Source organism: Salmo salar, chromosome 18, assembly GCF_965601325.2.
Source record: "Salmo salar chromosome 18, fSalSal1, whole genome shotgun sequence".
Classification (NCBI taxonomy): Eukaryota; Metazoa; Chordata; class Actinopteri; order Salmoniformes; family Salmonidae; genus Salmo; species Salmo salar.
In genome coordinates this window covers 83,319,438-83,347,433 of record NC_138308.1, presented here as the reverse complement: position 1 = coordinate 83,347,433, position 27,996 = coordinate 83,319,438, and the positions used below count along the sequence as shown (strand labels likewise).

Genomic DNA, 27,996 nt, shown 5'->3' with positions numbered 1-27,996 from the left:
GCCTTAGACCGCTGCGCCACTCAGGAGCCCTGTTAAGTTAGGGGGTGGCTGAAGTTGTTATATTTCCTGTGTGGGCAGTGGAACAACTGAAGTTAGCTGGCTAGGCTTGCTACTTGACAACTTAGCAAAGGGCCTACAAGCATCTATTCTATTCTCGTTCCATCCTCCTTTCCTCCAATAAAGAGGAAGGAACCAGTGTGACATCATGCAGTGTGGGGCCATACAGAGAAGTTGGTCAGAAAATAAACACGGCTTTAACCGCTACTATTTTTTCTCACAGTCTTTGTACATTTATGTAGAATGGATCTCTCTCTATTTCTCTGTGTGACGGTGAAGAGACGTGAACTAATCCATCTGTCATCATATAGGAAGTAGAGGGGTTTGTCAGAAGAACTGTAGTTCAGAGATCGTCGGCAGGACAGAATGGAGCCCACCTTGCTCTGTGTGTTACTCTGTAAGTACTGAGTGAGTGTGTTTGTGTATGAACACTAATTACCTGATTTACTAAACCTTTGATGGAAAAAAGGAATAATACATTCATGTAAATTAAGACAGTTTTATGCTTTAGCTTTTTTGTGTTTTATTCCTTATTGATAAAACAGTGCAAATGCTTATTAGTAAATGGTACTAAAATGGGATTGCAGGACATGGTAAGTCTCTGGTCTCTTAAAGCTGCAGTCCGTAATTGAAACTACCACAAAACGGCCACCCTGCCACTTGTTGTGGTATACAGCTGAGGAATGTTGCTAGGGGAATTAATTCATGTACATTGTTTGTTTACACTGATATTGTTAACAAACATTGTCATAAAATAACAGTATATTTTGTGTTATATTTTGAATTTATATAGCACTTTTTTACCAACTGAGGTACTCAAAGCGCTTTACATAGTAGAGGGAAACTCACCTCATCCACCAGAAATGTGTTGCACCCACCTGGGTGATGCAAGGTGACCATTTGTGTGTCAGAACGCTCACCACACATCAGCTATTAGGTGGAGAGGTGAAGAGTGATAGAGTGCCTAAAGAAAGTATTCATACCCCTTGACTAATTTCACATTTTGTTGTGCTACAGCCTGGATTCAAAATGTATTAAAATGGTTTACTTTTCTCACCCATCTACACACAATACCAATAATGACAAAGTGAAAAACGTTTTTAGAAATGTTTGCAAATGTATTGAAAATGAAACACAGAAATATCTTAATTACATAATTATTCACACCCCTGAGTCATTACTTTATAGAATCAACTTTGACAGCGATTACAGCTTTGAGTTTTTCTTGGTATGTCTCTAAGAGCTTTCCACACCTGGACTGTGCAATATTTGCCCATTATTATTTTTTAAATGATTCAAGCTCTGTCAAATTGGTTGTTGATCATTGCTAGAAAACAATTTTCAGGTCTTGCCATAGATTTTCAAATAAAGTCAGAACTGTATCTCAGCCACTCAAGAACATTGACTATCTTCGTGGTAAGCAACTCTATTGTAGATTTGGCCTTGTGTTTTAGGTTATTGTCCTGCTGAAAGGTGAATTCATCTCCAGGGTCTGGTGGAAAGCAGACAACCAGGTTTTCTCTAGGATTTTGCCTGTGTTAATTTTTTATCCTGAAAAATTCCCCAGTCCTCGATTGCAAGCATACCCATAACATAATGCAGTCACCACTTGAAAATATGAAGAGTGGTACTCATTATTAATGTATTGTATTTGCTCCAACCAGTACACTCTGTATTCAGCACAAAAAACGGTATTGCTTTGCCACATTTTTTTCAGTATTACTTTAGTGCGTTGTTGCAAACAGGATGCATGTTGTGGAATATTTGTATTCTGTACAGGCTTCCTTCTTTTCACTCTGTCAATTAGGTTAGTATTGTGGAGTAACTACAATGTTGTTGATCGATCCTCAGTTTTCTCCTATCATGTCCATTTAACTCTAACTCTTTTAAAAAGTCACCATTGGCCTCATGGTGAAATCCCTGAGAAGTTTCCTTCCTCTCCGGCAAGTTAGTGAGGAAGGACAACTGTATCTTTCTAGTGACTGGGTGTATTGATACACCATCCAAAGTGTAATTACCAACTTCACCATGTTCAAATGGATATTCAAGTCTGCTTTTTTATATTGTGCCCATCTACCAATAGGTGCCCATCTTTGAGACGCATTGGAAAACCTTGTCTTGTGGTTGAATCTGTGTTTGAAATTCACATCTCAACTGATGGACCTAAGAGATAATTGTCTGTGTGGGGTACAGAGATGAGGTAGTCATTCAAAAATCATGTTAAACACTATCATTGCACACATAGTGAGTCCATGCAACTTATTATGTGACTGATTGTGAAGCATAATTCACTTCTGAACTTATTTAGGCTTGCCATAACAAAGGGGTTGAATACTTATTGACTCAAGAAATGTCTGCTTTTCATTTTTAATTAACTATGGGGTATTGTGTGTAGGCCAGTGATAATGCATCTCAATCTAATCAATTTGAAATTCAGGCTGTAACACAACAAAATGTGGAAAATGTCAAGGGATGTGAATACTTTCTGAAGACACTGTATTTTGCCAATTAGTAATGAGGGGGATGATTAGGTGGCTATGATGGAAGGGGGCCAGGTTGGGAATGTTGCCATGACACCAGGGTTAACATCCCTAGTCTTACAATAAGTGCCTTGGGATTTTTAATAACCACAGAGAGTCAGGACAACCGTTTAACTTCCTATCAAAAAGACCCCTAAACAGGGACATGTCACCTAGACTGCCCTGGGATCTCCTTAGACCAGAGAGAAGAATGGCCCCTACTGACCCTGCAACACCACTTCCAGCAATCTCCCATCCAGAGACAGTCCAGGGCCAACCCTGCTTAGCTTCAGAGGCAAGCTAGCAGTGGGATGAAGGGTGGTATGCTGCTGGTACTGTATGTGACAGCATGAAAAGTGACATGTGATAACATTAAACTACACATGTGAAAAAAATCTTGTGAAATAAATGTGACAACATGGGGATACACAATCAATATCAATGTGATACCATGAAACTAAACGTGATAACGTTTACACAACTAAAACAGCAAATTTCGATTTTCAAATGTTACATTTTTTCACGTGAAAATGCAATTCTACAGAGAGTTAGGTTTTCCCATGTGAAAGCTATTCACACGTGAAATTGTTGCAGTTCACATGTGAGGTGGAAACGTAATTTTTCTCTCGTGAAAAGATGGTGTTAATATGAATTTAATACATGTGAACATATGGTTTCAACATTTACCTCACGTCTCTTGTTTTCACATGTGAAATGTCAACTCAACATGTGAAAACAGCTATTTCACATGTGAAAATGCAATTTTCATGTGAAACCGCAGTCTTTTTTGCAAGGGATGTAATTAAATGGTGTAGGAGTTTTAAGGCGAGTGACATCCTGTACATTTGACATGATCACTTCAATATGACCCCACCCAGGATTTGAAACTCACAACCTCTAAATTTGGGGTACGCTGATCTTTCTGCTGCGCTAAAAAGTCTGTACTCCTGCATTCTGTCGTGTCTTTGGGGGTACCATTAAACTGAAGATATGTTTATCAATTAGCTCCCTGTAATTATTATCACACGATTAAACTGATTAATCGTTTAATTGTAATTAACTAGGAGGTCGGGGCACCAAGGAGAATATTCAGATTACAAAGCTATAATTTTCCTAATATAACTTTCCTGTACTATATTATTATATTCTATTATAGTATAGGTCGATTATCTTCTTAAGTTTAAATGGTGTATTTACCTCTAGTTCAGTCTCATTCCAAAACGACGTAAATTGTTGTATCTGCACGAACCCAGTCTTTACTAAAATCATCCATACATCAATTGTCTTAAAATCATTTATTTACTACACCTAAGTAATTAACAGAAAAACATACAAACAGTAATTATTGTCACAAAGGATTGGTATCGGAATGTGCCCTTGTGGGCTAAACAGGCTGGTCGGCCTGTTGAACAATGGGTCATAAATGGTCAGCTGAGAAGTTTACACAGAGTTCATTAATATTACAATTGACAATTGAAGGCTCACTCATTCGGGAACAATTGCAATCAATATATATTTACGCTCAGTGTGTCGTCGTTCTTTGTTGGAGAGTTCGGTTCTGTTGGAGAGTTTTGTCCGCGTTCTCTCTCTCTCTCACTCTCTCAGAATGGATCTTTCAGAGCGACATTCATTAATGTCGTCATAGAATGGTGGTTTCGTTGGTCTTCGCGTTCGATGATATAATTTACTTAGCTGCAGACTAATAATTAATATCAAAGACTTGTTCTTATTCTGTCAGTATCAATAGTCTAAAAGTGAACCACGTGGTATGGTTCACTTTCAGTAGAGGAATTGGATGGTCAAACCTCTGGCCATAGAGTGTAGGCCTGGTCTGTCGAAATGTAAATCAGGGAGTGTTTTATAGTGCCCATCGAACAGGCTGGTCAAATGACGCCTGGTCCTGTATATGTCCCTGGGGCGTGCCTATGACTGAGTTAGATTTGGTTACAGAAATACAATTCTATCACATTACATCAGTACATAGCATCTCAATGTCTTACAAAAGCTTTATCCTTATTAATACATTCCATACACCCATATGAGGCAAGTCTTAAACTGAGTCTATTATATAAACAGTTTTATGGTAATATGGCTATATTGTCTCTTCTGAGTATCACAAAATTGTACCAAAAGAGGCCAACGTCATGACATACCCCCCCTGGTGGTTTGGATCTTGTTTATCCTGCAAGTTACAAATCAACATAAAATCATGACCACGTGATGTCCCATTGGTAGATCATCGTTGCAGTCCTCTCTGGTGGTTGAACTTGGTAGGCTCCCTGAAAGCGGAGCCGTCCACCACAAGGATGGGCAGTTGATGTCTGGTTGGTGATCGCCGTTGCGGTCTCCTCAATTGGTGTACCTTGGTAGGTTCCCTGGAAGCTGTAAAGTACCCCAGGAAGGGCCAGGGGATGTCCTGGTTGGTGATCGCCGTTGCGGTCCCTCCCTCTGGTGGTTTACCTTGGTAGTCTCTCTGACAGCGGGCATGCCGCCACAAGGATAGGCTGTGGGTGTCCGGATTTGGGGTCGCCGTTCCGGACCCGTCGTCCAGACTGGAAGATCTGGGCAGTAACTTAGGCAGATGTTAACAATGCACACACACTCATGAAATATATATAATTACATTCATTCCCCAATGAGCGGCGTTGTGGCACTAAGTGATGGTTGTATGGGGACTTTGTTTATGGCTCTATCACTTCCTAAGTGTCAAAGGAACTGAACCGAAAAGGAATGAAAGCATAAACAAAACAAAAATATACAAAATATAGTTCACACAAAAAAATCATCTAATTGGACTGTATTCTATATATGTCCAATGTTCTGGCAAAATGATTATCATGGCATTGTCTCTAATGCCATATCTAGGGTTTTCCTACTTGGTGTGTTGCTTAGGCGCTATCCTAAGTTGATAACTATATGATAAGTCTACAGCTGTAATTCACTAGTTTTGGGCAGTCTACAGGTATGACCTACGGACTTCTGGGAAGAAAACTGGTGAGTGCTGTAGAGTCAAAGGCCTAGAAGTAAATGTTCAACTTTACTAAGGCTGGTATATTGCTTGGGCCCTTAAGTGGTCCTAGCATAAATCATAATTGGATGTTCCGTTGTGCATGTGCGTTTATGCTTACACAAGCGCGCATGTCAAGGGAAGAAAACCAAGTATCCGGGCAGATTACAACTTGTTCAGAATGAGTCTGACGTAGTCAAGTAATTTTCAGGTCAATGCCTGGAGGTCAGTCAGAATTGGTGTCAAGGGAGTCTGTAGTAGTTTTCTACAAGTCACTGTCTTCCACTATTGTAGTGGCGATAGGTATGAAGTCTATTTCATAGCTATGTTATCCACGGAGGAGCTAACCTCACGACGGAAGTACTCTTTAAGTATTGGACCAGTCATACGTGGTGTGATCAAGGTTCATGACTTCTAATAATTTTACTCCTGAATGGAGGGTCCTATTTATTAGTGACATGTGTGTTAACCATTGGAAGAGTGCACTGGAGATTCCCCTCCACGTGTTACACTCTGAGTGACTCCTATGTCGCTGTTGTCAATGGTAATTTGATTTGTTAAGTCTCTAACCTTCTTACTGATTGTAGCTGGTATTGGTACTGGTACTCAAGGGGACCAGTTATCCTACCGATTTATTCTGAAATATTATCTACCGGAACACATGATTGGAGCATTTTACTAGTTGTATTGTAGTTGAACCTACACATGGCAAAGAACGATTATTGTTGCCATTTGTTTTGGAGGTGGACAAGTCCACTGGACAAGTCCACTGGACTTCCTTTACGACCAGTGTGGTACACCTCAGTACTATTTTAGATGTCTTCTAAGATAATCCCCATCTAGGGGCCTGTCTGCTCCTCACTGTTCTCATAGGAGAGTTTACAACTAGATTTGATTTATGCTCTGGCGGCCTCGTACAGCGTTGTCCGTAGTCTCGACCCCCCCACCGGCCTCGATGAGGCTCATCATGCGTCTGGGCTACTATTCCCCCCCTTTGTGCCTCGGAACCCCCCAACCAGCGGGTGGTGTTGGTGTCCGATGCGCAAATGAAAAGGTCGGACCCTATGTACGAGTTGTCAGCGGCCGCGTTTTTATGAGAGTGGCTGTAACCTTTCAACCAAATCTCCTGGTGTTTGTGCTTCAAAACGCTCAGTGGCTGTCGAGGCATGTCAGTCACCACCGCGTCCACGTGTGGCAACCTCTTCATTACCTGTGAACTGAGACGAGGATATCGGTCTGTGATATCGCAAAGTGTTTCACAAGTGGGAGTCATCGGGTCAGTTGCTGGACTGACGCCATTAGTGTCATAGTAAGGGGTGACAGTCCCCAACAAAGCGGAAGGTGTATCATCGGAAGCAGAGTATACTCTGCGCATCAAAGTTTTTCTTGCTGGGACGGCCGCAGTGCTTGCGGAAGTGTCCAAAGGGAAAGAAAAGTTCATCTCAACTACCGTATTACATGACTGCAAGGAGGAGGGAAGTTGCTTATTCACAGAGACAGCTGGCTCGAAATCATGAAAAGAATGGTCAATCAGGTTGGCTGATGGAATGTGTCGAGATATCGTACTATCTCCGTGGATCGGATTTTGTACCAAGAGGTTTCTAAACGTCTTTTTCTCAAGGGGTGCTTTCGACAGATACCCCTCGTGAAGGACTGCGTTGCAGCTAGCGTTAGGGGAAGACGGTGTGGTCAGTGGAGAAGGCACTGTGGCCTGTGACCATACCTGGTTGGTTTTCCAATCCATCAATGGGAGTAACCGATCCATCAAGTCTGCTCCAAGTAGCAGGGTTACAGTTTCGAGGCTGGTAACATACACAGGGTGAACGAGCGATACGTCCTGGAAGTGTAGTTTCAGCATGACTCTCAATGTGAGAGGCGAGGTAGTCTGAGTGACCCCTCGAAGTTTAGTGTCGCATCGTTCCACTTTTAACCAACGTTTAGTTGGTTTCAAAGCCCTTTTGAGATCATCAAACAATGTTTGAGAGATGAGTGATATTGTCGCACCCGAATCAATTAGCGCATGACAAGCTAAGCAGTCCTCCAGGACTGTTTCCAGGTATGGCCGTTTAGATTCGTGGTTAGTGGACATATTCCCCAAAAAGTGGAGTGGTCGTTCGCAACGACGTGATGTGCCATGTCTGTTCAAGATGGAAGCAGATTGACTTTTCTGATTTGGAGTGGGCTTGGCTTTAACGAAGCGTTTGACCTTTTTCTTCGCAACTTTTGTATCAGAGTCTATGGACAGAGCCCGGGGGCTTGTTTCTTGATCAAGCGGGCCCTGGATAGGGTCTTGAATGAGAGCGGGAGAAATTTGAACTTTAACGTCCATGCTATGGGTGTTAATTCCTGCGGACCTGGTGTCCGGTAATTCCCCGTCTAGTCCTTGTGACTTATCTTTTACCCTTTTATCAAATTGTTCTCGCTTAAGTTCTTCCCGTAGTGGGACTTCTGGAGAACATTGGTCTACGTTTGGTCGTCCTTCAACCCTTTGTTACCCTTGTGCTCTGACACTTTTGGTGGGTTGGGTGCAGGAACGTAGCGAACGGGTCGATTGTAGCGGTAGTCATGTTGATGGCTACGTATTTTACAGTTATTTCGACCGCGGAGGTTATTGGAATCAGGGTTTCGTGGTAGAAACTGTTGTTGTGCGTCATCTCTCGACGCTCCAATACCTGTTAATGCACCCTCTAACTGGAGTGAGTGCTCCTGGTTAAACTTCAAAACTGAGTGGTCAGGGCTCTTAGCGTTGTGAACTTTTGATGCCTCAAAAGCTGTGCTTGCAAGCTCTCTGAGTTGTAAGATAGGCAAGCCAACGTGGGCGGCAGGGCCCAAGTAGGTAATGAAGGTGGGATACATGTTCGACAGAAACATTTGTTTGAATGGTAACAGCTCTTCCATTCCTGTTTCTGTGAGTAGGCCAAAGTAAGCTGAACGAAGCCTATGATAGAAAGCTTGTGGGTGTTCGTTCCGAGCTTGTTTGACGGTGTTAGCCAGTGAGCTATCGTGTTTGCGAGTCGCAGAACCACTGAATTCTAATTTCAAAGCTGTGGCAAGTTTAGCATAGTCATTTAGCACGTGTTGCTGTTGTAGACGAATGAACCTCGTCACGTGTCTATTCGACGTTCGCTTCAACAGGTAAACCCTGTCAGAAACCGTAGCGTCCGGGTAGCCACCCAACGCGTCCTCTATGTCAGCTAGGAACGTCTCAGTATCGTTTGGCTGACCTGGAACGGGGTCAAAGGTGGGGAAATTCTTGACGAGTTTGTCAAGGTATTCTGCGCCAAGCAGGCGGAGAGGGTTGGCTTCATCCTGTGGAGAGATTGGGGCCGAAAGGCCAAGAGAAGAAGCCAAGCCTTGTTGTTGTTGGCCAAGAGGCACCATATTACTCAGTGCCGAAGGGCCAAGAGGAGAAGACTGAGGGACACATGAGGGAGGCAAGGTCTGAAACCTATTGTCTTCACTCCTGTGAGTACAGGGCTCCAGTTGCTTGGATGGGAAGTCGCGCTGTAGAGCGTGACCATTCTGGATTTCCTCCAGATGGTACCTAAGGGTGGAATTCTGCTGCATTGCAGAGTCCACTTGAGCGCTTAGAGTACTGATTTTGGACACGTGAGTGTCACACCTGCTCCTTTCGGTCTCAAACTTATGTGTCATGGTTTGCAGATAGAGGTCTTGAGTACGGAGCGAGAGATTCAGTGATGATATTTCCTCTGCTTGCTTAGAAATCAATATTTCCAACCTCATCACCTGAGTTCTCTCATCATTCATTTGGTCAGCGACTTCAATAAGTTCTGCTGATTTATCATCCAACTTTGTCATTGTGTTCATTAACTGATCGTCTTTGGTCTGCAGCGCTTTGAGGAGCACCGTGTTATTTTGAGTAACATTCAACAAAACAGCATGCATGTTGTCAAGTTGAGCGCTCCTGTTTGTAGATAACTCTTCAGATTTATCTAGTTTGGCATGGACATCATCGTATTAATTTTGGCTAAATCGAGTTGTTCCTGTAGAAAACGATTTTGTTGAAGAGCTTGTGCTTGTTCATCGTCATACGTTTTTGCAATTACATTTAATTGTTCAGTTTTCGAACGCAGTTCCATAGCTAGCAGAATTTTTCCCCTTTCTGCATTTGTGATTGGTTTCCCGGTTCTCTCCACCTGTCCCTTTATGTCTACCGTTACCTGCTCGTGCTTCAGCTGTGCACTACGGTATTGGACAGATGGCAATCTCGGATGGCAAGACATCAGAGCTAGACTGGAGAGAACCTTTACGAGGCCTGCGCCCGATGGTTGATTTTGGAAAACATTGTTGTCTGCTTTTCCACTAATGGCATAATTAGGGTTGTTATCGCTGCTGAGGTTAGAGATCAATCCATTTACGGGTGGAGGTTCACTAATTAGCGGGCGAGTGGGAACCACCCCCTCTGATAGCTTGCACATTATTAGAACATTTGAAAGGAAAAATTGTTTTTCCTAATTTTCCAAAATGTGGTTTTGGAATGTGGAAAACTGCAAAGACGATTTTAATCTATTTATAGACGTTAATGAACCATCAGTACTGTACAGTACTGTGGAAGTTGGACGTGAATGAATTTGCAAAAGCAAATTGAATTAATCAATGCCAATGATTAGTCCTACCTGGGTAGGCTATCTGGGTATTAAACTTGAATTACCTGAGAGGTTGCTTCATCCAGGTTAATATGCAAAGTTTAAGTTGTCTCATTTAATTGGAAGAACCTAGAAAGGTATGTTCGACAATTTAACTTATTAAATTGAATGAGACGATAATCCATACAATCTCCATTGATTGGATATCATAAGTGTAAACCGTAGTTCAAATGTTGGGACCCTTCACCACTAGGGTACGATCCTACCTGGGGCTGAACGTCAGTAAAGGGGTTTTACTGACTGTGCCTTGCTAAAGCAGATTTTACTGATTCATCTATTTATGATGTATCAAACCTGTATAGGCTATCTGGGAATTAACTTTCAATTAACCTGAGAGCATTGCTTCATCTAAGTTAAGTTTGGAAAAAGTTAATCATGTCTCATTGTAGACGCCCAATCAATTTTGGATATTATTTGAAAGATCCACTTGAAAAGGTAAATCTGGCAATTTCACTTGTTAGTTAAATTGAATGAGACGTGCTCCACGTTTGAATTTCCCCTAGAGATGTACTGGCAATTCTTCACCACCAGGGTGCAGAATGCTGAAATTAAAACGGAAGTACAAAGGTCGGACTTCCGTCGCGCTAGCGGAGAAATTTTAAACGTGTCACGGTGGAGGGTAAAATGTTCCCTCTCTGTTAGCTTACCCGTAATGCTAAGCTATTGCTACTTGGTTCAGGAGTATCCTTCCAAGCACCAAAATAGGAAAGGGTGGGTTTTCTAGTGACGTCTCACCTTAACCCCATTCAGCATACTCTGCTAGCGTTTATGTTGACCGGAGCGACACGGTACTTAACTACAAATACGCATACGGTCTGCCCACAGTCCTAGTGCGGTAGGCAAACCACTCGGCTCGGTTCCCGGACAGCTAACCTCTAACTTCTAACCTTACTCTAGAAGTTAATATTTACCGACAGAAATAGTACCGTTTGGCCTAACGGACTAAATCTGGAAATTAATCCTCACTGCTATCGACATAAGACCGGAGCTATTCTAAATAGCTTCTCTCAATGGAAAATGCACAATCACTTTGTTTACATAGCAGGCTGTTTGTACAATTCTGTTTGCACAATTGATATATAGAATTTCACAGCAAAGTCCAATTCTATCCTAGATTCCTCGCACGGGGGCTCCAAAATGTCGTGTCTTTGGGGGTACCATTAAACTGAAGATATGTTTATCAATTAGCTCCCTGTAATTATTATCACGCGATTAAACTGATTAATCGTTTAATTGTAATTAACTAGGAGGTCGGGGCACCAAGGAGAATATTCAGATTACAAAGCTATAATTTTCCTAATATAACTTTCCTGTACTATAATATTATATTCTATTATAGTATAGGTCGATTATCTTCTTAAGTTTAAATGGTGTATTTACCTCTAGTTCAGTCTCATTCCAAAACGTCGTAAATTGTTGTATCTGCACGAACCCAGTCTTTACTAAAATCATCCATACATCAATTGTCTTAAAATCATTTATTTACTACACTAAGTAATTAACAGAAAAACATACAAACAGTAATTATTGTCACAAAGGATTGGTATCGGAATGTGCCCTTGTGGGCTAAACAGGCTGGTCGGCCTGTTGAACAATGGGTCATAAATGGTCAGCTGAGAAGTTTACACAGAGTTCATTAATATTACAATTGAAGGCTCACTCATTCGGGAACAATTGCAATCAATATATATTTACGCTCAGTGTGTCGTCGTTCTTTGTTGGAGAGTTCGGTTCTGTTGGAGAGTTTTGTCCGCGTTCTCTCTCTCTCTCTCTCTCTCAGAATTGATCTTTCAGAGCGACATTCATTAATGTCGTCATAGAATGGTGGTTTCGTTGGTCTTCGCGTTCGATGATATAATTTACTTAGCTGCAGACTAATAATTAATATCAAAGACTTGTTCTTATTCTGTCAGTATCAATAGTCTAAAAGTGAACCACGTGGTATGGTTCACTTTCAGTAGAGGAATTGGATGGTCAAACCTCTGGCCATAGAGTGTAGGCCTGGTCTGTCGAAATGTAAATCAGGGAGTGTTTTATAGTGCCCATCGAACAGGCTGGTCAAATGACGCCTGGTCCTGTATATGTCCCTGGGGCGTGCCTATGACTGAGTTAGATTTGGTTACAGAAATACAATTCTATCACATTACATCAGTACATAGCATCTCAATGTCTTACAAAAGCTTTATCCTTATTAATACATTCCATACACCCATATGAGGCAAGTCTTAAACTGAGTCTATTATATAAACAGTTTTATGGTAATATGGCTATATTGTCTCTTCTGAGTATCACAAAATTGTACCAAAAGAGGCCAACGTCATGACAATTCTCAGAAGTAACCCACAGATGATTTACCTATACTTCTCTGCACTTTGCAAAATAATGCCATTGCACTGCTATTTTAGTTATCAGTCAATCTGACTATTCTGTCATCATTGATTTAATTTAATTACTTCAGTAATTTGAGGGTTTTCTGTAAAATTGTCTAATGTTGGTGGGGCATATTATTCTGTTTTAATGTTACTCCTGAATAACTATGATAAATATAATAGGTTTGATTGAGTGTATTTTAAACAAAGCTGAGATTTACAGTAAAGTTCAACATTTAGGAAGTCAGTTATTGACACAGAAACGGTGTCGTGGAAGATTGGAATGCCATGAACCAAGAGATTGTTATTTTCAATCAAATCACATTTTATTGGTCACGTACACATATTTAGCAGATGTTATTGCGGGTGTGGCGAAATGCTTGTGAGGACATGTTGCATTTAGATTAGATTAGTTGTTTATTTAGTCACATGCATAAGGTCACAGATGTAATTGCAGTGTACAGTGAAATACTTAAGCTCTGAGATCCAACAGTTCAGGTGTAAGTGAAACAATAATAAAACATCAAAAAATAATATATACATATTTACAACTGTGACAATGAAAAATACAAATGTCCATTAGGGTGTGGGCAGGGTAATTGTCGGTATCAGGCTGTGATGCAGTTGATATACTAGGCTGTAATGCAGCCCGACAGCATGCTCTTGATGGTGCTCCTGTAGAATACTGTGAGGCCCCTTGGGAAAAGAAAGAATTTCATCAGCCTCCGAGGTTAAAGAGTTGCTGTCGAGCCCTCCTCACCACGGTGTCCATGTGGTTTGACCATTTCAACTCCTCTAAGATATGTACACCAAGGAACTTTACGTTTTTGACCGCCTCCACGGCGACCCCGTTGATGAGGATGTGGCATGTCCAACCTGGTTCCTCCTGAGGTCTGCAATCAACTCCTTTGTTTTGCTGAAGGTGAGGGAGTGGTTGTTTACCTGGCACCACACCGGCAGAGTGCCTACCTCCTCAATGTATGGTGTCTCGCCGCATTTGGTAATCAGGCCTACTACTGTTGTGTCGCCAGTGAACTTGATGATGGAGTTGGAACTGTGTGTGGCCATGCAGTTGTGTTATTACAGGTAGTACAGCAGTTGACTGAGGATGCACCCTTGTGGGGCCCCTGTGTTGAGAATCTGTGTTGATGAGGTAATGTTGCCTATCTTCACCACCTGAGGGCTGCCCGTCAGAAAGTCCAGGACCTATTGCATAGGGAGGAGTTCAGGCCCAGGGCTGTGAGTTTTCTGGTGAGCTTAGAGAGCACTATGGTATTGACGGCTGAGCTGTAGTCAATGAACAGCATCCTCACATATGCATTCCTCTTGTCCAGGTGGGTGAGGGCTGCTTGCAGTGAAATGGCGATTGTGTTGTCCGTGGATCTGTCGGGGCAGTAGGGGAATTGGAGAGGGTCGTGTGTGTCGGGGAGGGAGGATGTGATGTAGTCTTTGACAAGCCCCTCAAAGTATTTCATAATGATGGAAGTGAGTGCAATGGGTCGGTAGTCATTCAGTTAAGTTACTATTGCTCTGACGCACAATTGGCCCAGCGTCGTCGGGGTTAGGGAGGATTTGGCCGGCAGGGATATCCTTGTCTCATCGCGCACTAGCGACTCCTGTGGCGGGCCGGGCGCAGTGCACGCTGACCAGGTCGCCAGGTGTACGGTGTTTCCTCCAACACATTGGTGCGGCTGGCTTCCGTGTTGGATGTGTATTGTGTCAAGAAGCAGTGCGGCTTGGTTGGGTTGTATTTCGGAGGACACATGGCTCTTGACCTTCGCCTCTCCCGAGTTCATACGGGAGTTGCAGCGATGAGACAAGACTATAACTACTACCAATTGGATACCACGAAATTGGGGAGAAAAAGGGGTAAAAAAAAAAGTTACTATCTCTTTCTTGGTCAAGTGAATATCTTGAATAATAATAACAGTATAAATAAACAATCACAATGTAATTACATTTACATTTACGTCATTTAGCAGACGCTCTTATCTAGAGCGACTTACAAATTGGTGCATTCACCTTATGATATCCAGTGGAACAACCACTTTACAATAGTACATCTATATCTTTTTTTTTTGGGGGGGGGGGGATGGGGTTAGAAGGATTACTATATCCTATCCCAGGTATTCCTTAACCTGTTATGGCTAGGGGGCAGTATTTTCACGGCTGGATAAATAACGTACCCTATTTAATCTGGTTACTACTCCTGCCCAGTAACTAGAATATGCATATAATTATTGTCTTTGGATAGAAAACACTCCAAAGTTTCTAAAACTGTTTGAATGGTGTCTGTGAGTATAACATAACTCAAATGGCAGGTCAAAACCTGAGAGATTCCTTTACAGGAAGTGGCCTGTCTCACCATTTATTGTCTTTCTTTGACATCTCATTCAATTACAAAGGATCTCTGCGGTAACGTGACACTTCCCACGGCTCCAAAAGGCTCTCAGAGCCCGGGAAAAACCTGAATGTCGTCATTCCAGCCCCAGGCTGAAACACATTATCGCCTTTCTCAAGTGGCCGATCAAGGGACTGTGGGCTTAGGCGTGTGCACAGGCCGCCCCCGTCTTTGTGTTTTTTCCTCTGTTTGCCGAAAAGGAGATTCCCGGTCGGAATATTATCGCTTTTTTACAAGATAAATTGCATAAAAATTGATTTTAAACAGCAGTCGACATGCTTGGAAGTACGGTAATGGAATATTTAGAATTTTTTTGTCACGAAATGCGCCATGCGCACGACCCTGATTTACCATTTCAGATAGTTTCTGGAACGCACGAACAAAACGCCGCTATTCGGATATAACGATGGATTATTTTTGACCAAACCAACATTTGTTATTGAAGTAGCACTCCTGGGAGTGCATTCTGACGAAGACAACAAAAGGTAATCAAACTTTTGTAATAGTAAATCTGATTTTGGTGAAGGCTAAACTTGCCGGGTGTCTAAATAGCTAGCCCGTGATGGCTGGGCTATGTACTTAGAATTACATTTACATTACATTACATTTAAGTCATTTAGCAGACGCTCTTATCCAGAGCGACTTACAAAATGGTGCATTCACCTTATGATATCCAGTGGAACAACCACTTTACAATAGTGCATCTAAATCTTTTAAGGGGGGGGGGGGGGTTAGAAGGATTACTTTATCCTATCCTAGGTATTCCTTAAAGAGGTGGGGTTTCAGGTGTCTCCGGAAGGTGGTGATTGACTCCGCTGTCCTGGCGTCGTGAGGGAGCTTGTTCCACCATTGGGGTGCCAGAGCAGCGAACAGTTTTGACTGGGCTGAGCGGGAACTGTGCTTCCTCAGAGGTAGGGGGGCCAGCAGGCCAGTGGTGGATGAACGCAGTGCCCTTGTTAGGGTGTAGGGCCTGATCAGAGCCTGAAGGTATGGAGGTGCCGTTCCCTTCACAGCTCCGTAGGCAATCACCATGGTCTTGTAGCGGATGCGAGCTTCAACTGGAAGCCAGTGGAGAGAGCGGAGGAGCGGGGTGATGTGAGAGAACTTGGGAAGGTTGAACACCAGACGGTCTGCGGCGTTCTGGATGAGTTGTAGGGGTTTAATGGCACAGGCAGGGAGCCCAGCCAACAGCGAGTTGCAGTAATCCAGACGGGAGATGACAAGTGCCTGGATTAGGACCTGCGCCGCTTCCTGTGTGAGGCAGGGTCGTACTCTGTGAATGTTGTAGAGCATGAACCTACAGGATCGTGTCACCGCCTTGATGTTAGTGGAGAACGACAGGGTGTTGTCCAGGATCACGCCAAGGTTCTTAGCACTCTGGGAGGAGGACACAAGGGAGTTGTCAACCGTGATGGCGAGATCATGGAACGGGCAGTCCTTCCCCGGGAGGAAGAGCAGTTCCGTCTTGCCGAGGTTCAGCTTGAGCTGGTGATCCGTCATCCACACTGATATGTCTGACAGACATACAGAGATGCGATTCGCCGCCTGGTTATCAGAAGGGGGAAAGGAGAAGATTAATTGTGTGTCGTCTGCATAGCAATGATAGGAGAGACCATGTGAGGATATGACAGAGCCAAGTGACTTGGTGTATAGCGAGAATAGGAGAGGGCCTAGAACAGAGCCCTGGGGGACACCAGTGGTGAGAGCGCATGGTGCGGAGACAGATTCTCGCCACGCCACCTGGTAGGAGCGACCTGTCAGGTAGGACACAATCCAAGCGTGGGCCGCGCCGGAGATGCCCAACTCGGAGAGGGTGGAGAGGAGGATCTGATGGTTCACAGTATCAAAGGCAGCAGATAGGTCTAGAAGGATGAGAGCAGAGGAGAGAGAGTTAGCTTTAGCAGTGCGGAGAGCCTCCGTGACACAGAGAAGAGCAGTCTCAGTTGAATGCCCAGTCTTGAAACCTGACTGATTAGGATCAAGAAGGTCATTCTGAGAGAGATAGCAGGAGAGCTGGCCAAGGACGGCACGTTCAAGAGTTTTGGAGAGAAAAGAAAGAAGGGATACTGGTCTGTAGTTGTTGACATCGGAGGGATCGAGTGTAGGTTTTTTCAGAAGGGGTGCAACTCTCGCTCTCTTGAAGACGGAAGGGACGTAGCCAGCGGTCAAGGATGAGTTGATGAGCGAGGTGAGGAAGGGGAGAAGGTCTCCGGAAATGGTCTGGAGAAGAGAGGAGGGGATAGGGTCAAGTGGGCAGGTTGTTGGGCGGCCGGCCGTCACAAGACGCGAGATTTCATCTGGAGAGAGAGGGGAGAAAGAGGTCAAAGCACAGGGTAGGGCAGTGTGAGCAGGACCAGCGGTGTCGTTTGAATTAGCAAACGAGGATCGGATATCGTCAACCTTCTTTTCAAAATGGTTGACGAAGTCATCCGCAGAGAGGGAGGAGGGGGGGGAGGGGGAGGAGGATTCAGGAGGGAGGAGAAGGTAGCAAAGAGCTTCCTAGGGTTAGAGGCAGATGCTTGGAATTTAGAGTGGTAGAAAGTGGCTTTAGCAGCAGAGACAGAAGAGGAGAATGTAGAGAGGAGTGAGTGAAAGGATGCCAGGTCCGCAGGGAGGCGAGTTTTCCTCCATTTCCGCTCGGCTGCCCGGAGCCTTGTTCTGTGAGCTCGTAGTGAGTCGTCGAGCCACGGAGCAGGAGGGGAGGACCGAGCCGGCCTGGAGGATAGGGGACAGAGAAAATCAAAGGATGCAGAAAGGGAGGAGAGGAGGGTTGAGGAGGCAGAATCAGGAGATAGGTTGGAGAAGGTTTGAGCAGAGGGAAGAGATGATAGGATGGAAGAGGAGAGAGTAGCGGGAGAGAGAGAGCGAAGGTTGGGACGGCGCAATACCATCCGAGTAGGGGCAGAGTGAGAAGTGTTGGATGAGAGCAAGAGGGAAAAGGATACAAGGTAGTGGTCGGAGATTTGGAGGGGAGTTGCAATGAGATTAGTGGAAGAACAGCATCTAGTAAAGATGAGGTCAAGCGTATTGCCTGCCTTGTGAGTAGGGGGGGAAGGTGAGAGGGTGAGGTCAAAAGAGGAGAGGAGTGGAAAGAAGGAGGCAGAGAGGAATGAGTCAAAGGTAGACGTGGGGAGGTTAAAGTCACCCAGAACTGTGAGAGGTGAGCCATCCTCAGGAAAGGAACTTATCAAGGCGTCAAGCTCATTGATGAACTCTCCAAGGGAACCTGGAGGGCGATAAATGATAAGGATGTTAACCTCTATGGGCTAGGTGGGACGCTGGCGTGCCACCCGTGGTGCACTCCATCAACAGCAGGTGCATTTCAAGAGCGGCAAATTTGAATCCAAATAAATGTCAAAATTCAAATTTTTCAAACATACAACTATTTTACACCCTTTGAAAGATAAACATCTCCTTAATCTAACCACGTTTTACGATTTCAAAAAGGTTTTACGGCGAAAGCATAAATTTAGAGTATGTTAGGACAGTACATTTACAAGAGTTGTGTGTAATGTTTTGTCAAGTCAAAGACAGGGTCACCAAAACCATAAAACCAGCTAAAATGATGCACTAACCTTTTACAATCTCCATCAGATGACACTCCTAGGACATTATGTTAGACAATGCATGCATTTTTAGTTCTATCAAGTTCATATTTATATCCAAAAACAGCGTTTTACTATGGCATTGATGTTGAGGAAATCGTTTCCCTCCAATAACCGGCAGTCAAGTCAGCGTCACAAATTAAATAATTAAAATTAGAAAACATTGGTAAAATATTATATTGTCATTTAAAGAATTATAGATTTACATCTCTTGAACGCAATCAACTTGCCAGATTTAAAAATAACCTTACTGGGAAATCACACTTTGCAATAATCTGAGCACTGCGCCCAGAAAAATACGCGTTGCGATACAGACTAGACGTCATGTTGGGGAGATCTAAAATCGAAAATACTATGTAAATAATCCATTACCTTTGATTCTCTTCATCAGATGTCACTTCCAGGTATCACAGGTCCATAACGAATGTAGTTTTGTTCAAAAAAGCTCATCATTTATGTCCAAAAATCTCCGTCTTGTTAGCACATGATCTAAGCCAGCCGGACTTCTCGTCATGAACGAGGGGAAAAAATATATTTACGTTCGTTCAAACATGTCAAACGTTGTATAGCATAAATCATTAGGGCCTTTTTTAACCAGAACATGAATAATATTCAAGGTGGACGAATGCATACTCTTTTATAACGTATTGGAACGAGGGTACCCAACATGAACTCGCGCGCCAGGTGTCTAATGGGACATCATCGTTCCATGGCTCTTGTTCGGTCAGATCTCCCTCCAGAAGACTCAAAACACTTTGTAAAGGCTGGTGACATCTAGTGGAAGCAATAGGAAGTGCCAAAATATTCCTCAGCCCCTGTGTTTTTCAATGGGATAGGTTTAAAGTCAATACAACACATCAGGTATCCACTTCCTGTCAGAAAATGTCTCAGGGTTTTGCCTGCCAAATGAGTTCTGTTATACTCACAGACACCATTCAAACAGTTTTAGAAACTTTAGAGTGTTTTCTATCCATATATAATAAGTATATGCATATTCTAGTTACTGGGTAGGATTAGTAACCAGATTAAATTGGGTACATTTTTTTTATCCAGACGTGCAAATGCTGCCCCCTAGCCCTAACAGGTTAAGCTTGAAAGGGCTGGTAACTGTGACAGCATGGAATTCAAATGAGGAGATAGACAGATGGGTCAGGGGAGAAAGAGAGAATGTCCACTTGGGAGAGATGAGGATTCCAGTGCCACCACCCCGCTGGCTCGATGCTCTAGGGGTATGCGAGAACACGTGGGCAGACGAAGAGAGAGCAGTAGGAGTAGCAGTGTTATCTGTGGTAATCCATGTTTCCGTCAGCGCCAGGAAGTCAAGGGACTGGAGGGTAGCATAGGCTGAGATGAACTCAGCCTTGTTGGCTGCAGACCGGCAGTTCCAGAAGCTGCCGGAGACCTGGAACTCCACGTGGGTCGTGCGCGCTGGGACCACCAGGTTAGAGTGGCAGCGGCCACGCGGTGTGAAGCGTTTGTATGGCCTGTGCAGAGAGGAGAGAACAGGGATAGACAGACACATAGTTGACAAGCTACAGAAGTGTTGTTTCTTGTATTATTGTCTCCTGTGTCTTTAGAGAACTGTTTCACTTTGATATCCTTTTTCTTCTGTCCTGATTTTCTCTTTCTTTTCTTCTGTTAGATATATATATAATAGAATATTGCAAAATGTGCTTTCACCAAAAAGCTATTTTAAAATCAGACATATCGAGTGCATAGAGGAGTTCTGTATCTATAATTCTTAAAATAATTGTTATGCTTTTTGTGAACGTTTATCGTGAGTAATTTAGTAAATTTTTAGTAAATTCCCCAGAAGTTTGCGGGGGGTATGCTAGTTCTGAACGTCACATGCTAATGTAAAAAGCTGTTTTTTGATATAAATATGAACTTGATTGAACAAAACATGCATGTATTGTATAACATATGTATAACAACATTCCAACAGCGGCGTTTTGTTCGTGCCTTCAAGACACTATCCGAATGGTAAATAAGGGTCACGCGCACGGCGCATTTCGTGACAAAAGATTTCTAAATATTTCATTACCGTACTTCGAAGCATGTCAACCGCTGTTTAAAATCAATTTTATGCAATTTTTCTCGTAAAAACGCGATAATATTCCGACCGGGAATCTGCAATTAAGTAAACAGACGAAAGAAAATACAGCATGGGGTCGACTCGGGCACGCGCCTAAGCCCTTTGTCCTCTGATCGGCCACTTGGCAAAGGCGATAATGTGTTTCAGCCTGGGGCTGCCTCGATATCGTTCAGCTTTTTCCCGGGCTCTGAGAGCCTATGGGATCCGTAGGAAGTGTCACGTTACAGCTAAGATCCTAAATGTTCAATAAACAGAGCCAAGAACAACAACACCTTGTCAGACAGGCCACTTCCTGCATGAAATCTTCTCAGGTTTTTGCCTGCCATATGAGTTCTGTTATAATCACAGACACCATTCAAACAGTTTTAGAAACTTTAGGGTGTTTTCTATCCAAAGCCAATAATTATATGCATATTCTAGTTACTGGGCAGGAGTAGTAACCAGATTAAATCGGGTACGTTTTTTATCCGGCCGTGTAAATACTGCCTCCTAGCCCTAACAGGTTAACGAGTTATTACATTTAAATGACTCTGTTTTATCTTCAATAACGTACCTGAAAAAGGGGAGAAATAATCACGAGCGTGATACGGTATCGTTTCCTCAATAACCTTTAGTGCAATGAGGAAAAACCCGCGATTTCCCCACAAACTTGGGTGGAGACCAGAGCAATCGATCTCAGGCTCATAGATTAAGAGCATTTAGTAGATCACAGATTAACACCTTTCCCCTTCAATTAGGCACCACAAAATAAAGTAGTCAATATAATGTTTACACACTCCTTTTACAATTCTTACCCTTTGTACGCTTGACGGATTTTTACTTTTTAACACAATTATATGAATGTTATCAATCTCTATCAACTAATATAGAATACATGATCTTTTTAACCTTAGATGTTTTAAGATCCTCACATACTATGAACTTACTAATACTTTTTAATGTATAACAGGCTATGAGTATTTCCTTTAACCTGTCACATACACAGCTCTCACCCACCTGGAAAGAGGAATGTATATGTGAGGATCGGCAGGACAGAGAAGCTATGTCTTGTAAGACGAGAGGCGGGGATGTGTGTCCGTTTGTAAATTACAGCTGGTGCACGATTTCCAATTTTAAAGAAGTCTCGAGGTTTTGTTCACCTGAGGTAGAGTACCTCATGATAATCTGTAGACCACACTACCTACCAAGAGAGTTCTCATCTATATCATTCATAGCCATCTATTTACCACCACAAACTGATGCTGGCACTAAGACCGTACTCAACGAGCTGTATAAGGCCATAAGCAAAAATGGCAATGCGCATCCAGAAGCGGTGCACCTAGTAGCCGGGGACTTTAATGCAGGCAAACTTAAATCAGTTTTACCAACTTTCTACCAGCATGTCACATGTGCAACCAGACAGAAAAAAACTCTAGACCACCTTTACTCCACACACAGAGATTGATACAAAGCTGTCCCTCGCCCTCCATTTGGCAAATCTGACAATAATTCTATCCTACTGACTGATGCTTACAAGCAAAAACTAAAGCAGGAAGTACCAGTGACTGCTCAATATGGAAGTGGTCAGATGACCAATGACATTGAGGAGTATACCACCTCAGTCACCATCTACATCAATAAGTGCATTGACGACGTCGTCCCCACAGTGACCGTACATACAGATCCCAACCCGAAGCCATGGATTACAGCGAACATCCGCACTGAGCTAAAGGCTAGAGCTGCCGCTTTCATGGAGCGGTACACTAATCCGGACACATATAAGAAATCTCGCTATGCCCTCAGACGAACCATCAAATAGGCAAAGCGTATAGGGAGGAGGTCAGAGACCTGGAAGAGTGGTGCCAGGTCAGAGACCTGGCAGTGTGGTGCCTGTTTCCAGGATTTCCGGGATGATGGTGTTGATGTGAGCCATGACACAAGATGGCGCCGGAGAAGAACGCTGAAGTTTTATGTCTTCCTAACCAATTGTGTTTTTTTGTTCGTTTCATTGCATTGTTTGTAACTTATTTTTTAACTTATTTTGTACATAATGTTGCAGCTCTTATAACTGAAAATAACTTCTGGACATCAAAACTGCAATTACTCACCACGAACTGGCATACTCCTTTTTATCCTTTGAGCCCGACGTGAATGACATACTGCTTTCCCGGGAACAGGCCCAGATCCCCGTCATTTGTGTGAAGAGAAGGCAGAGAAAAAGGGTCCGGAGGGCAGGCTGCCTTCTGAGAATTTGTAGGCTATCGAATAAACCCCCACTGTCTTCCATTCTGCTAGCAAACGTGCAAACGTTGGAAAGTAAATCGATGATCTACACGGAAGATTAAACTACCAGCAAGACATTCAAAACTGTAATATCTTATGCTTCACGGAGTCATGGCTGAACGACGACATTATAAACATACAGTACAGCTGGCTGGTTATACGCTGTATCGGGAGGATAGAACAGAAGCATCTGGTAAGACAAGGGGCGGCAGACTATGTATTTTTGTAAATAACAGCTGGTGCGCGATATCTAAGGAAGTCTCGAGGTTTTGCTCGCCTGAGGTAGAGTATCTCATGATAAACAGTAAACCACACTATCTACCTAGAGAATTTTCCTCTGTATATTTCGTAGATGTCTACATACCACCACAGACTGATGCTGGCACTAAGACCGTACTCAATGAGCTGTATTCCGCCATAAGCAAACAGGAAAACGCTCACCCAGAAGCGAAGCTCCTAGTGGACAGGGACATTAATGCAGGGAAACTTAAATCCATCTTACCAAATTTCTATCAGCATGTTAAATGTGCAACGAGAGGGGAAAAAACTCTGGACCACCTTTACTCCACACACAGAGATGCATACAAAGCTCTCCCTCTCCCTCCATTTGGCAAATCTGACCATAATTCTATCCTTCTGATTCCTGCTTACAAGCAAATATTAAAGCAGGAAGCACCAGTGACTCGATCAATAAAGAAGTGGTCAGATGAAGCAGATGCTAAGCTACAGGACTGTTTTGCTAGCACAGACTGGAAAATGTACCGGGATTCCTCTGATGGCTTTGAGGAGTACACCACATCAGTCATTGGCTTCATCAATAAGTGCATCAATGATGTCATCCCCACAGTGACCATACGTACATACCCCCAACCGGAAGCCATGGATTACAGGCAAAATCCGAGTTAAAGGCTTTAGCTGCCGCTTTCAAGGAGCAGGACTCTAACCCGGAAACTTATGAGAAATCCCGCTATGCCCTCCGACGAACCATCAAACAGGCAAGCGTCAATACAGGACTAAGATCGAATCGTACTACACCGGCTCGTACTACACCGGCTCTTTACGTTCGTCAGATTTGGCAGGGCTTGCAAACCATTACAGTCTACAAAGGGAAGCACAGCCGAGAGCTGCCCAGTGACACGAGCGTACCAGACGAGCTAAACTACTTCTACGCTTGATTTGAGGAAAATAACACTGAAACATGCATGACAGCACCAGCTGTTCCGGAAGACTGTGTGATCTCGCTCTCCGCAGCCGATGTGAGTAAGACTTTAAAACAGGTCAACATTCACAAGGCCACAGGGCCAGGCGGATTACCAGGACGTATACTGCGAGCATGCGCTGACCAACTGGCAAGTGTCTTCATGACATTTTCAAACTCTCCCTGTCCGACCCTGTCTGAAATACCAACATGTTTTAAGCAGACTACCATAGTCCCTGTGCACAAGAACACTAAGGTAACCTGCCTAAATGACAACTGATCAGTAGCACTCAGTAGTCTGTAGCCATGAAGTGATTTGAAAGGCTGGTCATGTCTCACATCAATGCCATTATCCCAGAAACCCTAGACCCACTCCAATTTGCATACCACCCTAACAGATCCACAGATAATGCAATCTCTATTGCACTCCACACTGCCCTTTCCCACCTGGACAAAAGGAACACCTATGTGAGAATGCTATTCATTGACTACATCTCAGTGTTCAACACCACAGTGCCCTCAAAGACCATCACCAAGCTAAGGACCCTGTGACTAAACACCTCCCTCTGCAACTGGATCCTGGACTTCCTGACGGGTTGCCCTCAGGTGGTAAGGGTGGGTAACAACACATCTGCCACGCTGATCCTCGACACAGGCGTCCCTCAGCGGTGCGTGCTCAGTCTCCTCCTGTACTCACTGTTCACTCATGACTTCACCACATCTGCAGTCCTCATGCATCCTTGCAGCATGCCTAAGGCACGTTCCCGCAGATGAGCATGGACTTTGGGCATATTTCTTTTGGTGTTTTTCAGAGTCAGTTGAAAGGCCTCTTTTGTTTCCTAAGTTTTCATAACTGTGACCTTAATTGCCTACCCTCTGTAAGCTGCATGTTCATTAATTGTTTATGGTTCGTTAAACAAGCATGGGGAACAGTGTTTAAACCCTTTACAATGAAGATCTGTGAAGTTATTTGGATTTTTACGAATTATCTTTGAAAGACAGTGTCCTGAAAAAGGGATTTCTTTTTTTGCTGTGTTTATGTACTATGCGGTGTCAGAGGAAGGCCCAAAAAATTGTCAAAGACTCCAGTCACCCAAGTCATAGATTATTCTCTCTGCTATCGCACGGCAAGCGGTACCCGAGAGCCAAGTCTAGGACCAAAAGGCTCCTTAACAGCTTCTAACCCCAAGCCATAAGACTGCTGAACAATTAATGAAATTGGCATCCGGACATTTTACATTGACATGCCCCCCCTATCATTGTTTTTACACTGCTGCTACTCAATGTGTGTTATCTATGCATAGTCACTTTACCCCTACCTACATGTACAAAATAACTCTACTACCATTCCCCCACATATTGACTTGGTACCCATACCCCCTGTATATAGCCTCATTATCGTTATTTTTATTGTGTTACTTTTTATTTTAATTTGATTATTTATTACTTTAGTTTATTAAGTAAATATTTTCTTAACTCTTTCTTGAACTGCATTGTTGGTTAAGGGCTTGTAAGTAAGCATTTCACTGTAAGGTCTGTTGTATTTGGTGCATGTGACAAATACAATTTGATTTGATGTGGAATCGTGCTTTTTCCTAATGAAGCAATTAAAAGTTATACTTTTTCAGAATGAATGGCTATTATTTATTTAAAAGTGCAAAAATCGATGCGGAAATTGCAAATTGCACCTTTAAAATAAAGTCCAGTAAGTATAAAGTATTTGGTAATCAGTAACCTGTATATGGCATGTTGTTGTTTATTTCAAGCTAATATTGGTGCAATGTGACTTTCTTTGTTGTAGTGCTGAATACACACATCAACTCTGGACACTCTGAAGATGATGATGGTAGATATTTGTTCACTTCATCAAGCCTCCTTCTCTTAATGCTTCATCCTGATTTTTAAAGTTGATTTTGGCAGGACATATTTCTAGTTTTTGTTTCTCGAAACAACATTTGTAAGGCAAGTGTTTCATGCTGGTTTGATTTTGTGCAGGAGTGGCAAAGGCTGTCCTGACCATACACCCCAACAGCTCCCAGATATTCAGTGGAGAGTCTGTCACTCTCAGATGTGACATACAGGGGGGAGGAGTCACTGACTGGGAGTACAGATGGTTAACACCCAGTCCAGATCAATGTCCACAGAAAGAACATGAATGTATTATCGGTGCAGCTGAGTTTTCCCACAGTGGTGACTACAGTTGTCTGGGTTCACATCAGCAGCAGGATTCTAAATGGAGTGATGCAGTCAGACTGACAGTGACACGTACGTCATCTTATCTCTCATTCACATCTGTGCCTCCATTCTTATAACCACTTGACATTGGGCAATATTTTAAGGATGCTGTTTAGTTGTTTTAAATACATATGTTGTGTGTTTCTGCAGCTCTGCCCAAAGCTACACTGACTGTAGAGCCAAACCCTGTGTTCCCTGGAGAGACAGTTACTCTGATGTGTTCAGTAGGGTCTGACAGTAGCTGGAGCTATAAGTGGTACAAAGACAGGAATGATAATGTAGTATCCCAGTCTGTCAGACACACTATAACAGGAGACACCCTCACCATCAGTGGATCAACAGTGAATGAGGGTCCCTACTGGTGTCAGGGAAAAAGAGAGTCCAGACCCACTTCTTCATCCATCAGTGACCCTGTCACTATCACTGTCAATGGTGAGTAGTGTCATACAGATAGACACTATTTACATTAAGTCAATCATGATCTGTGTGTCAGTATTCATAGTTATGATAGAAAAACATAGACATGTTTAATTAAAGAAGTATGGTGATCATACTTTGGAAAGATTGGTGCTCTAACTACATTTAATCATGATAGAGCAGATTCTATGTATGAATCAACTAACTACATTTAATCATGATAGAGCAGATTCTATGTATGAATCAACTAACTACATGTGTCTTTCTACAGCTCTGCCTGTGGCCTCAGTGAGTGTCTCTCCTCAGGGTCTCCTCTACTCTGGAGAGACAGTCAGTCTCCAGTGTGTCATACCAGACTACACAGACTGGACGTACTACTGGTCCAGAGACAACCAATACCTTCCCAGTCAGACCAGTAAAGTCATAAATATCACCATCCCCATCACTCTGACTGGTCAGACTGGTCAGACTGGTCAGTATAGATGTGAGGGGCTGAGGACAGATCGGCCCCAGAGGTCAATACCCAGTGATGACATCACCATCAGTGTCACTGGTAAGTTCACTATAGTCAGTATCACTATAACAGTGTCATTTGAAATAGCTACTCATGTATCCAGTTTAGGTAATATGTCTAATCTGTGATATGTTTTCACAGCTCTGGCCAAAGCTAAACTGACTGTAGAACCAAACCCTGTGTTCCCTGGAGAGACAGTTACTCTGACGTGTTCAACACGGTCTTACAGTAGCTGGAACTATCAGTGGTACAAAGACAGGAATGATAATGTAGTATCCCAGTCTGGTTACAGTAACATTAGAGTCTCTCACACCATCAGTAGAGCTGCTGAGTCTGACCAGGGTCGGTACTGGTGTGAAGGGAACAGAGTGTCTAGACCCACATCTTCACTACCAAGTGATCCTGTCACTCTCACTGTAAAAGGTGAGTTACTTTGTTGTGCTTTATTGATGTTGTTGATTATTTATATTGAGTCAATCATGGTCTGCGTGTCAGAATTCTTAGTTACAGTGAGCTCTAAAATTATTGGGACAGTGAAATATTTTCTGTTGTTCTGTGAATCAATAACAAACACATTGTTAATTTATTATAGTACAGAGTCATTGTTTATACACCTATTTCTATTGAGAGGAGTCTGTCCTGTACACTGA

General features: G+C 43.1%; 1 protein-coding gene across 1 annotated transcript; it reads left to right on the top strand.

Moving 5' to 3' along the window:
- Nucleotides 1–224: 224 nt before the first annotated feature.
- LOC145861697 (leukocyte immunoglobulin-like receptor subfamily A member 3) lies at nucleotides 225–27,996 on the top strand. The gene is made up of 6 exons (XM_082964579.1): nucleotides 225–454; nucleotides 25,982–26,026; nucleotides 26,176–26,445; nucleotides 26,566–26,847; nucleotides 27,104–27,385; nucleotides 27,488–27,996. The coding sequence occupies exons 1-6, from the start codon at nucleotides 424–426 to the stop codon at nucleotides 27,994–27,996; spliced, it is 1,419 nt and encodes a 472-aa protein (XP_082820705.1). The 5' UTR covers nucleotides 225–423.